Source organism: Mustelus asterias, chromosome 2 (assembly GCF_964213995.1).
Source record: "Mustelus asterias chromosome 2, sMusAst1.hap1.1, whole genome shotgun sequence".
In the NCBI taxonomy this organism is placed as follows: domain Eukaryota; kingdom Metazoa; phylum Chordata; class Chondrichthyes; order Carcharhiniformes; family Triakidae; genus Mustelus; species Mustelus asterias.
Window position 1 is genome coordinate 25,011,241 of NC_135802.1, and position 12,437 is coordinate 25,023,677.

The 12,437-nt window shown below is 44.5% G+C and overlaps 1 protein-coding gene across 1 annotated transcript in view; it reads right to left on the reverse strand.

Moving 5' to 3' along the window:
- The window catches only part of ptprn2 (protein tyrosine phosphatase receptor type N2), a 947,277-nt gene that overhangs the window by 531,159 nt on the left and 403,681 nt on the right, over window positions 1-12,437 (reverse strand). The window contains exon 11 of the mRNA XM_078232550.1: window positions 1,317-1,396. Coding sequence (XP_078088676.1) covers window positions 1,317-1,396 — 80 coding nt within the window. The remainder of the gene's footprint in view (window positions 1-1,316; window positions 1,397-12,437) is intronic.

Below are 12,437 nucleotides of genomic sequence, written 5' to 3' on the forward strand. Positions count from 1 at the left end.
ATACTAAAGGGTTCAGGGAAAATAACAGGAAAATTGGATTTGCTCCAGTGAAGCAGTTAGCACTAGAGCGGGAATACTGCACAGATGTCTTTTGTACAAAAGCTTATTTGACTCTTTGAAAAAAAGGTAAAGTGAAGCAGGTGACACAGCCTTGGCAGTCCAGTGACTCCAGGCATAATGTGGTGCTGAATTTCATCTTTAGCTGGAATTGCTTCAGCTGCACATTCAATGTTCCCATGGTCTCTTTTCCTGTGCGCAATTCTTAGAACGTTTATACTTTCAGTCTGTCCCTCCCTCCCCAAAAAGCAGGCAATGCTTCGATTTGAAACTGCACAGGAAATAACTCTTCGAGTCTTTTAGAATATCCATTTGTGACATGGATTTCAAATGCCTTCTGTTAATGGTTCAGCATTTGCTGATAATACCATGCCAAGTCCCTTTCCCATTGTTATCTTATTCCGTGTAACCCATCCCCCAGCCCACTTGAACGAACCCAGCGAAACATTTAGTCCCTGAACCACTAGATTTCAGCTTCAGATAGATGCTGCTCATTCAGATGGAGTTCTCAGTATTTACCAGTGAGCTAAACATCACCCCTCTTAGTGACCTTACTTTCTGCTAATACATCTTCACATCCTTTTTAATGTTTCATTAAGTGTGATTCATGGAGACAATTCCTTTCACCATTCCACACCATGCCCGCATCTCTTAATTTAAATCCAACTCCTCACCAAACAATGAAGTCACTGGTCGTCTTAATTGACTCTGCGATCCCATCTGTGCTACAGTCTTTGCAACTTATTAAGAATGTATTTGTGCGTGTGTATGTGTGTGTGCATTTGTGTGTTTGTACGTGTGTGTGTGTGTTTGTATATGTGTTTGTACATGTGTGTGTTTGTACATGTGTGTGTTTGTACATGTGTGTATGTTTGCACTTGTATGTGTATGTGTGTGTTTGTACGTGTATGTGTGTGTTTGTACCTGTGTGTGTTTGTACGTGTATGTGTGTGCGTGTTTGTACGTGTGTTTGTATGTGTGTGTGCACATGTATGTGTTTGTACATGTGTGTGTGTTTGAACATGTGTGTTTTACTTGTGTGTGTTTGTACATGTGTGTGTTTACATGTATGTGTGTTTGTATGAGTGTGTACGTGTGTGTTTGTATGTGTGTTTGTATGTGTATGTGTTTTTACACGTGTGTATGTTTGTACATGTGTGTTTTTACATGTGTGTGTGTCTGTACGTGTGTGTGTGTGTACAGAGTGGGATTCTGTTTGTAACATATCACTACGAAGTAAAAACAATATTCATTCCTACCTGCTACATTCACCACGTCAGCCGTTGACACGTTTTGACCATTGACTTTAACTTGGAAGATCACAGCTGGCCCCATCATACTGAAAGATAATTAAAATTGATGACGGGCTTTAGAGTGGATTCCACACGTTTGCAATGGGCAGATTGATTTTTATACAGAAATTAACTGGAGGGAACTAAACAGCAACACCAATAATGCACCTTTAACGCAGTCAAATATCACTAGGTGCTTCACTGGAGTATTAACAAACAAAATTTGACACTGAGACACATAAGGGAATATTAGGGCAGATAACCAAATTCTTGGTCAAAGAGGCAGATTTCACGGAGAGCCTTAAAAAAGGAAAGAGAGTACGAGAGGCAGAGGTGTGGAGGGAGAGAGCTTAGGGACTCGACAGCTGAAGGCCCATCGAAAATGGTGGAGTGATTAAAACCAGGGATTCTCTGGAGGTCAGAGCTGGGAGATTGCAGATGTCATGGAAGATCATAGCAGTAATGTTCATCAGTGAGCACTGGGATGATAGTCGAATGGGACTGGGTACTAGTTAGAATACAGCCAATGTAGTTCTGGATGACCTCAAGTTTGCAGAGGGTGAAATATGGGCGGCCAGCCAGGGGTGCATTCGAATAGTCAAGTCCGGAGGAAATAAAGGCATGGAAGAGGATTTCAGCGGCAAATGAGCCGAGACAAGACTGGAGCTGGAGGTGTAAATAAGAAGTCTTAGCTTTTTCTTTATTCGTTTATGGGATGTGGCCATCATTTATTGTCCATCCCTAATTGCCCTTGACAAATGGTGGTGAGCTGCTTTCTTGAACTGCTATAGTCCCTGTGGTGTTGGTACATCAACAGTGCAGTTAGGGAGGGTGTTGCAGGATTTCGACCCAGTGACGGTGAAGAAACTGCGATATATTTCCAAGTCAGAATGATTTGGGACTTGGAGGGGAACCAACCAGGTGTCGCTGTTCCCAGATAATGGCATGCAAAAGAGGTCAGGAGTTCATCTTGGGGTCTAATGAGACACCAGGCTGTGAACAATCAGGTTCAGATTCAGAAAGTTGCCAGGGAGAGGGGATGGAGTCAGTGGCTCAGGAAAGGAGCTTGTGGTGGGGATCAAAGTCAACAATGACTATGGTCTTCCCAATATGGTGGTTCAAAAAGGCAGCTCACCCCCCCCCCCCCCCCCCCACCAGCTTCTTAAGGGCAACTTATTGGGCAATTTATAATGGGCAATTCTTAAGGAATGCTGGCCTAGCCAATGACCCTCACATCCTGTAGAATCATAGAATTATGACAGTGCAGAAGAAGGCCATTCAGCCCATCGAGACTGCACCGGCAACAATCCCAACCAGGCCCTATCCCAGTAACACCATGTATTTACCCTGCTAATCCCCTGACACACACTAAGGGACAATTTAGCATGGCCAATCAACCTAACCTATACATCTATGGACTGTAACTGAATAAATAGAATAATAAATATTCTAAACAACTCAATGCTGTAATTTTACAATGATTATCATTTTTAATCCTAAATTGCTCATACTTCAATAGATGACAGTCGAATCACATGTTAGTATTTATGCCAGATTTAATGCATAAAATTATTTTTTTTAAGTGTAAAATGCAACCCTTAGTTCCTTTCTGTTTTCTGATTATAAGTTAGTTGTACGACTGGAGCCATCAGATTCACAATTAGGATCCACCCTTTGTGTCCACCCCATTCATAGTCTAAACACCAGTGCCACATCATTACTCAAAACTTCTGGATCCAAGATATGGCACTTATCCAAACCTCCTATGGAAAAATTGCATTTAAATAATCATCTCATGTCTCTCATAAACTTCAACAGCAACAAAACATAAGAACATAAGAACATAAGAAATAGGAGCAGGAGTAGGCCATCTAGCCCCTCGAGCCTGCCCCGCCATTCAATAAGATCATGGCTGATCTGACGTGGATCAGTACCACTTACCCGCCTGATCCCCATAACCCTTAATACCCTTACCGATCAGGAATCCATCCATCCGCGCTTTAAACATATTCAGCGAGGTAGCCTCCACCACCTCAGTGGGCAGAGAATTCCAGAGATTCACCACCCTCTGGGAGAAGAAGTTCCTCCTCAACTCTGTCTTAAACCGACCCCCCTTTATTTTGAGGCTGTGTCCTCTAGTTTTAACTTCCTTACTAAGTGGAAAGAATCTCTCCGCCTCCACCCTATCCAGCCCCCGCATTATCTTATAAGTCTCCATAAGATCCCCCCTCATCCTTCTAAACTCCAACGAGTACAAACCCAATCTCCTCAGCCTCTCCTCATAATCCAAACCCCTCATCTCCGGTATCAACCTGGTGAACCTTCTCTGCACTCCCTCCAATGCCAATATATCCTTCCTCATATAAGGGGACCAATACTGCACACAGTATTCCAGCTGCGGCCTCACCAATGCCCTGTACAGGTGCATCAAGACATCCCTGCTTTTATATTCTATCCCCCTCGCAATATAGGCCAACATCCCATTTGCCTTCTTGATCACCTGTTGTACCTGCAGACTGGGCTTTTGCGTCTCATGCACAAGGACCCCCAGGTCCCTTTGCACGGTAGCATGTTTTAATTTGTTTCCATTGAGATAGTAATCCCATTTGTTATTATTTCCTCCAAAGTGTATAACCTCGCATTTCTCAACGTTATACTCCATTTGCCATATCCTCGCCCACTCACTCAGCCTGTCCAAATCTCTCTGCAGATCTTCTCCGTCCTCCACACGATTCACTTTTCCACTTATCTTTGTGTCGTCTGCAAACTTCGTTACCCTACACTCCGTCCCCTCCTCCAGATCATCTATATAAATGGTAAACAGTTGCGGCCCGAGTACCGATCCCTGCGGCACGCCACTAGTTACCTTCCTCCAACCGGAAAAACACCCATTTATTCCGACTCTTTGCTTCCTGTCGGATAGCCAGTCCCCAATCCACTTTAACACACTACCCCCAACTCCGTGTGCCCTAATCTTCTTCAGCAGCCTTTTATGGGGCACCTTATCAAACGCCTTTTGGAAATCCAAAAACACCGCATCCACCGGTTCTCCTCCATCAACCGCCCTAGTCACATCTTCATAAAAATCCAACATGTTCGTCAAGCACGACTTTCCCCTCATGAATCCATGCTGCGTCTGATTGATCAAACCATTTCTATCCAGATGCCCTGCTATCTCCTCTTTAATAATGGATTCCAGCATTTTCCCTACTACAGACGTTAAGCTGACCGGCCTATAGTTACCCGCCTTTTGTCTCCTTCCTTTTTTAAACAGCGGCGTAACATTAGCCGTTTTCCAATCAACCGGCACTACCCCAGAATGCAACGAGTTTTGATAAATAATCACTAACGCATCCACTATTACCTCTGACATTTCTTTCAATACCCTGGGATGCATTCCATCCGGACCCGGGGACTTGAAAACATAATGACAGGTCTCAAGGCTTCACTAATGTCCTTTAGGGAAGGATATCTGTTGTCCTTACCTGGTCTGGCCGACATGTGACTCCAGAACCACAGCAATGTGATTGACTCTCAATTGCCCCCTGACAACTAGGGGTGGGCAATAAATGCTGGCCAGACAGTGACACCCATGTCTCATGACAGAATTTTTTTAAAAAAATTATAGATCAAAGTATACCCAGCTATGTAAGGGGATATTAGGTCAGATGACCAAAAACTTGGTCAGAGAGTTAGATTTTAAGGTATGTCTTAAAGGAGGAGAGCATGGTAGAGGGGCAGAGAGGTGTAGGGAGGGTATTGCAGCACTTGGGGCCAAGGGAACTGAAGGCACAACCAACCACCAATGATGGAATGATTAAAATTGGAGATGCTCAAGGGGCCAGAATTGGAGGAGCTTAAATATTTTGGAGGTGTGTGGCACTGCTAGAGATTACAGTGGTAGGGACTAGCAAGATCATGGATAGATTTGAAAAACAAGGATGAGAAATTTAAAATCATCTCTGCTTGATAGGAGCCAATGTATATCACAGGGGTGATCGTGGAGTGGGACTTAACATGAGTTAAGACATGCATAGGCAACAGAGTTTTTCACAGTGCTTTAAACACAACGAAGTACTTTGAAGGTCAGTCACTATGTAACATCACAACTCTATTGCAAATAGTCCCTCTCAATAGAATCATGGATTATAGAAGGAGGCTGTTTGGCTCATTGTCCTTATGTCAGCTCACTTAGCCCCACTCGTCTCCGTTTTCCTCATAGCCCGGCACATCTTTCCTCTTTCAGTATATATTTAATTCCTTTCTGAAAATTGCTACCGAATCTGTTTCCATTGCCCTGTTGAAGCAGTGTATTCTAGATCATGACAACTCCCTGAGTAAAAAAGATTTCTCCTCATCATCCCCACTTCCCCACTTATTTTGGGACTATCCTGGGTGGCACAGTGGTTAGTACTGTTCGATTCCCGGCTTGGGTCACTGGCTGTGCGGGGTTTGCACGTTCTCCTCCGTGTCTGCGTGGGTTTCCTACAGATGCTCCAGTTTCCCCCCACAGTCTGAAAGACGTGCTAGTTAGAACAAAGAACAAAGAACAATACAGCACAGGAACAGGCCCTTCGGCCCTCCAAGCCTGCACCGATCATGTGTTCCTAACTAGACCATCCGTTTGTATCCCTCTATTCCCATGGCTTCTATTGGGTGCATTGGCCATGCTAAATTCTCCCCCAGTGTACCCAAACAAGCGCCAGAGTGTGGCGACTAGGGGATTTTCACAGTAACTTCATTGCAGTGTTAATGTAAGCCCACTTGTGACACCAATAAATTAAATAAAATATCTTAAATCTATGTCCTCTAGGTAATGGCTGTCCCACCAATGGAAATAGTTTCTCCATATCCCCTCTGTCAAAAGCCTTCACAATTTAGAACACCTCAAATAACTTTCCCCTTTGCCTTCTGTGCTCTAAGCATAACATTCCCTGCTTCACGTGAGACCAGATGGAAAAATGTGTCTTTCAGTTGGAAGATTTAGTGATCGAAGAATTACACTGTATCAACTGAACGGAAGTTAAGCAAAAAACAGATAGGCTGAAAAGCTGAAATAGAAACAAAAGACAGTGGGACTGTCTGTCTGATAAAGGGTCTCAATCTGGAATAAATGCATCTTCCCTCTCCTCAGATGCTGGAGATCTTGCTTTGCTTCTCCAGCATTTTCTGAACAATGCTTAAATGCCTGCACTGCTGGCCACCTTTGTGTGAGTAATGCTCTTACGTACAGACAGCGGGAAGCAACTTCTAATACCATAGGGACTAAGAGAATTCAAGCCACAATTATTGGAGGTGGTTTGTCCTGAAATAGCAATTTTGCAGGCATCAAGTGATGCATTAATACCTCTCAATATAAGATTTCACAAGCAGATGCTGAGGTTGAGTGGAATGACAATGATTTCCTATAAAACCATTTCCTATATAGCTGCTACCAGCCTATGCAACTCACCAATATAGAAACTCCACACTGAAACATTGCTATCTCCACTTCCCAGAATGAAGGATTTGGGCTCTACAACAATGCCACAGTGGTTAGCACTGCTGCTTCACAGCTCCAGGGTCCCGGGTTCGATTCCCGGCTCGGGTCACTGTCTGTGTGGAGTTTGCACATTCTCCTCGTGTCTGCGTGGGTTTCCTCCGGGTGCTCCGGTTTCCTCCCACAGTCCAAAGATGTGCGGGTTAGGTTGATTGGCCAGGTGAAAAATTGCCCCTTAGAGTCCTGGGATGTGTAGGTTAGAGGGATTAGCGGGTAAATATGTGGGGGTAGGGCTTGGGTGGGATTGTGGTCGGTGCAGACTCGATGGGCCGAATGGCCTCCTTCTGCACTGTAGGGTTTCTATGATTTCTATGAATACCACATTATTAACTTTCTAAAGTGCTCATGAATGTTTCCTTTTAATTCACCCATGGGATGTGGGCATCACTGGCTAGGCCAACATTTATTACCCATCCCTAATATCCCTCGAGAAGGTGATGGTGAGCTGCCTTCTTGAACCGCTGCAGTACATGTACTTGCCATCTTGCGAAAGGGGCTTTTTTTTATTCATTCGTGGGACATGGGCATCGCTGGCTGGCCAGCATTTGTTGCCCACCCCTAGTTGCTCTTGGAGGGCGGTTGAAAGTCAACCACATTGCTGTGGCTCTGGAGTCACATGTAAGCCAGACCAGGTAAGGACGGCAGATTTCCTTCCCTAAAGAACATCAGTGAACCAGATGGGTTTTTCCGACAATCAACAATGATTCCATGGTCATCAGTAAATTCTTAATTCCAGGTATTTTTTATTGAATTCAAATTCCATCATCTGCCGTGGCGGGATTTGAACCCGGGTCCCCGGAACATTAGCTGAGTTTCTGGATTAATAGTCTAGCAATAATACCACTAGGCATTAGCTTCCCCTATGAATATTGAAGATCTACTTAGAGTTGATCATTTCTGAAACTGTCACTTATTTACCTCCAAATATCTAGCAATTTGTCCCTTGAAACATGAGTGCGAAAGCCCAGTGGTGAAAGCCTTTTAAACTGTCCTCCCTCACACTTTAGTTTTCCACCAGTTATAATTATTTCTTCTTCGTCACAAAAAGTCAGGACTTCTTGAGGATCACTGTTATAATAATTACAATATTCAACTCTCATGAAGACTAAGCTAGACTAGTTCACTTCCATGCTGAACTTGATCATTCATGAGAACATCACATTATAAAATAAACTGGGATAATGCAGTAGTCTGCTCTGCTAGTAAATTCCCAGAGATTGGCTCAATTCTGACCTTTCAACATCTTTAAGAAGGAGAGCAAACAAAAATCACAAATCAATCCTTGAATTGTAGAAGGAAGACATACAGTCGGCCTCAATGAAGATTTAACCATTAAACACACGATTCTGGGGTTATAGGCCAATAGAATCATAGAATCATAGAATCCCTACAGTGCAGAAGGAGGCCATTTGGCCCATTGTGTCTGCACCGACCCCGTGACACAGCATCCCATCCAGGCCCTATCCCTGTAACCCCACATATTTACCCCACTAACCTACACATCTTGGGGACACTAAGGGGCAATTTAGCATAACTAATCAAACCTAACCTGTACATCTTTGGATTGTGGGAGGAAACCAGAGCAGACACGGGGAGAACGTACAAACTCCACACAGGCAGTCACCCAAGGCCAGAATTGAACTCAGGTCCCTGGTGCTGTGAGGCATCAGTGCTAACCACTGTGTCACCATGCCACCCTATCTGGCAATGTAATGCATCTTTGTCAAACAAGAACAGAGGACATTGGAAAAGTTCAGCAGGTCTGCCAGCATCTATCAGGAGAGAAACAGAGTTAATGTTGCGAGTCATAGACCCATGACCAGAACAGAAAGGAGAAAGAATGATAGAGCAAAAGAAATTACAATAAAAAGTAGCAACTTTAAGAAAAAATGACAGATAGCCTGGTGTGAGAGGGGGAGGGGTGTTTTGCATTGAGGCAATACATGTATGGGATATTAAAATAATAGAAGAAAGGGGGGTTTAAGATGGAGGAAGAAAGTCAAAATTTAAAGCTGCCAAACTCAACATTGAATCCCAAGGGCTGTAACGTGACCAACCAGAAGATGAGATGCTGCTCCTCCAGCTTGCCCCAGGCTTCACTGGAGCTTTGCAGTAGGCCAAGGATGGGCAAGTGGGCATGAGAGCAAGGTACTGAGTTAAAATGGCATGCAACAGGAAGGGTGGGGTCATGATTGAGAACTGAGGAAATGCGTTCTGCAAAGCGATCACCCAGTCTGTGTCTAGTCTCCCCGATGTAGAGACGACCGCATTGGGAGCGGCGAATACAATGGACCAAGCTGAAGTAAGTACAAGTGAAACGCTGCTTAACCTGAAAAAAGTGTTTGGGGCATTGAATGGTGAGGAGGGAGGAGATAAAGGGGCAGGTGTTGCATCTTCTGTGATTGCAAAGGAATGTGCATTGGGAAGGCGATGGGGAGTTGGGAGTGACGGAGGAGTGGACCAGCGTGTCAGGGAGGGAACAGTTGTAAGCCACTGGACTTGGGTGTTGTGCATGTCCTATATCTTTCCCACATTGGGGTGGCATGGTTGCACAGTGGTTACCACTGTTGCCTCACAGCGCCAGGGACCCGGGTTCGATTCCCGGCTTGGGTCACTGTCTGTGTGGAGTTTGCACGTTCTCCCTGTGTCTGCGTGGGTTTCCTCCGGGTGCTCTGGTTTCCTCCCACAGACTGAAAGACGTGCTGGTTAGATACATTGACCCGGGCAGGCGCCAGAATGTGGCGATTAGGGGAATTTCACAGTAACTTCATTGCAGTGTTAATGTAAGCCTTACTTGTGACTTATAAATAATAAAAAACACATTGCAACAGTGATCCTTCAAAATGTACACAATTGGCTGGAAGGGGCTCTATATAAATGCAAATTCATAGAATCATAGAAACCCTACAGTGCAGAAGGAGGCCATTCGGCCCATCGAGTCTGCACCGACCACAATCCCACCCAGGCCCTACATCCACACATTTACCCGCTAATCCCTCTAACCTACGCATCTTAGGATTCTAAGGGGCAATTTTTAACCTGGCCAATCACCCTAACCCGCACATCTTTGGACTGTGGGAGGAAACCGGAGCACCCGGAGGAAACCCACGCAGACACGAGGAGAATGTGCAAACTCCACACAGACAGTGACCCGAGCCGGGAATCGAACCCAGGACCCTGGAGCTGTGAAGCAGCAGTGCTAACCACTGCGCTACTGTTTGATATAACAGAAAAAGTTTGACAATGCATCATGCAGCAATTTACTTTAAAAAGAAACATGAAACATTTGCTTTATACCAACTTGGAATTTATGTCTGAGCAGTGGAATACAGTTGGCAATTACATCCGAATGGAAATTTCATGATAAATGGTGAAAGTGCAGCAGACTGGAAAGTGCCAGCCAAATCTTTCAGCAGCCTCTGCGGTGTCAGTGCGCTGGGCTTCAACGTGTTTTCAATGTAATTGTACCCCCTAGTGGAATATGACAATTCAGCATCAAGCTATCATGGTCGTTGTCTACAGAATTGATCCATCAGCCAGATTAAAGATATTTTTGATTTTTTAGTTTCCATAAAAGATAAAACTGCCTAAAAAAAACAATCTCAGTGGGAAAATGCTTGTTCGCAGCACTCTGCAGATTACGCCAATTCCCTGAAGGCGGACTGGGCCACTTGAAGCAGCCCTCCACAAATAAATTTCTCTCCCTCAATGCTTGGTTTCACTTATTGAAGTCTGCCGCAAATCAATTCAATAAAACATTGCTAAATGTCTGTTACCAATTGTTGGGACTACCTTTGGCACTTGTAGTACAGTCAGAAGAGAGGGGAGGGTGAGTAGTTCAAAGGTAAATGAAGAAGAGAGTAATAAATTGTAATAATGGAGAATTAGTTGTGCAACTGGGATGCTAAAAATGCAGTTTTGCTGTAGAGTAAAATACATCGATGAACAGAAGCTGGGAAAAAAATCTATAATTGATTTATTTTATATTTATATATAGTAGGCTTCCTATCGCTGTTTTTACTGTGCCTTCTGAGGCCATCCCAATATCCCTCTCGCTTGCTCTGTTGTCCCTTGCTACCTGTTATATTTTTCCTCAGTTTCATCTGAGTGTGCTCAGTTTCTGTCTCTCTCCCCTCCTGATATCCTCTGTCCCTGATATAGTCTGTCAACATCATCTTCCCATGATCCAACACGAGACTTCTCTCTTTTCTTTGTCTTCCTTTATTCCGACGTCTGTCTGCATCTCTCTCTCTCTCTCTCCCTTCCCCCATCCCAATCCCAACACAAAGAGGACAGCAGAAATGTCAAGAGAGGGTGGGCACTCAAACAACTTTCCTGAGGGAACAACATCCAGGAGAGAGGACAGGACCAAGAAGTGAAGGGAGGGTGACACAAAGATGATTGAATAAATACAAATAGATGTAAATAACTTAAAAATAAATAGAAAGGGACAAGGTGAAGAGGAAAGCCTAGCTACACTAAAATGGAGTAGAGATAATGGTGGCTGGGATCTTGTGCCCATTTGCCATTTGTGGGCGCAAATGGCAACTGGGGCGCAAAATCCCGTGAAAGCTGATTAACAAGATTCTCGCTGGCACGATTTCTTGGCACGATCATCCCTGCCTCTTGCCATTGACATAATGTGGTTCACACCCAGGAAGGTTGGGAACTTCACTGAAATATAATTCAATATCACTAGCGAACTACCCTGCTGCATCGTCCCCACCCCCACCCATTCGAATTCAGAGTCCATCCCGTCATTGTGATGGCATGGAACCTGACTCCAGCATTTTCTTTCCCAAAGTGTTTGAAAATATGGCAGGAAAAGCTAGCAGTGCAGCTGATGGGCTACCCACTGCCTTTTCCCCCGAGGCAACAGTTTGAAAAAAAGTCAGAATGCTCCACCCAGAGGCAAAGACATCATGGCAACTTTTTATGTATGATTTCACTTTCAATGTATATATACACACTTTTAATGTTCAGTATTGATATAAGGCTTGCCAAAATATAATGGATAGTCGTTGGTAGTACAGAACTTGAGTATTGTTGAAAAAAGACATTTTGTCAAAGTTTTTCATCTTGCACTCATCAGGACGATCACAAGAATCGGCACGGTAGCACAGTGGTTAGCACTGCTGCTTCACAGCTCCAGGGTCCCGGGTTCGATTCCCGGCTTGGGTCACTGTCTGTGTGGAGTTTGCGCATTCTCCTCGTGTCTGCGTGGGTTTCCTCCGGGTGCTCCGGTTTCCTCCCACAGTCCAAAGATGTGTGGGTTAGGTTGATTGGCTAGGTTAAAAATTGCCCCTTAGAGTCCTGGGATGCGTAGGTTAGAGGGATTAGCGGGTAAATTAGCGGGTAAAAAAAAGGGATCAGCGGGTAGGGCCTGGGTGGGATTGTGGTCGGTGCAGACTCGATGGGCCGAATGGCCTCCTTCTGCACTGTAGGGTTTCTATGATTCTATGATGTCAGAGGAAACAGCAGCTTTATACTGTATGAGAAGACAGTGCTAATTGGTTGGCAAATGGACTCTGGTTGGTGAAGGGTTACCA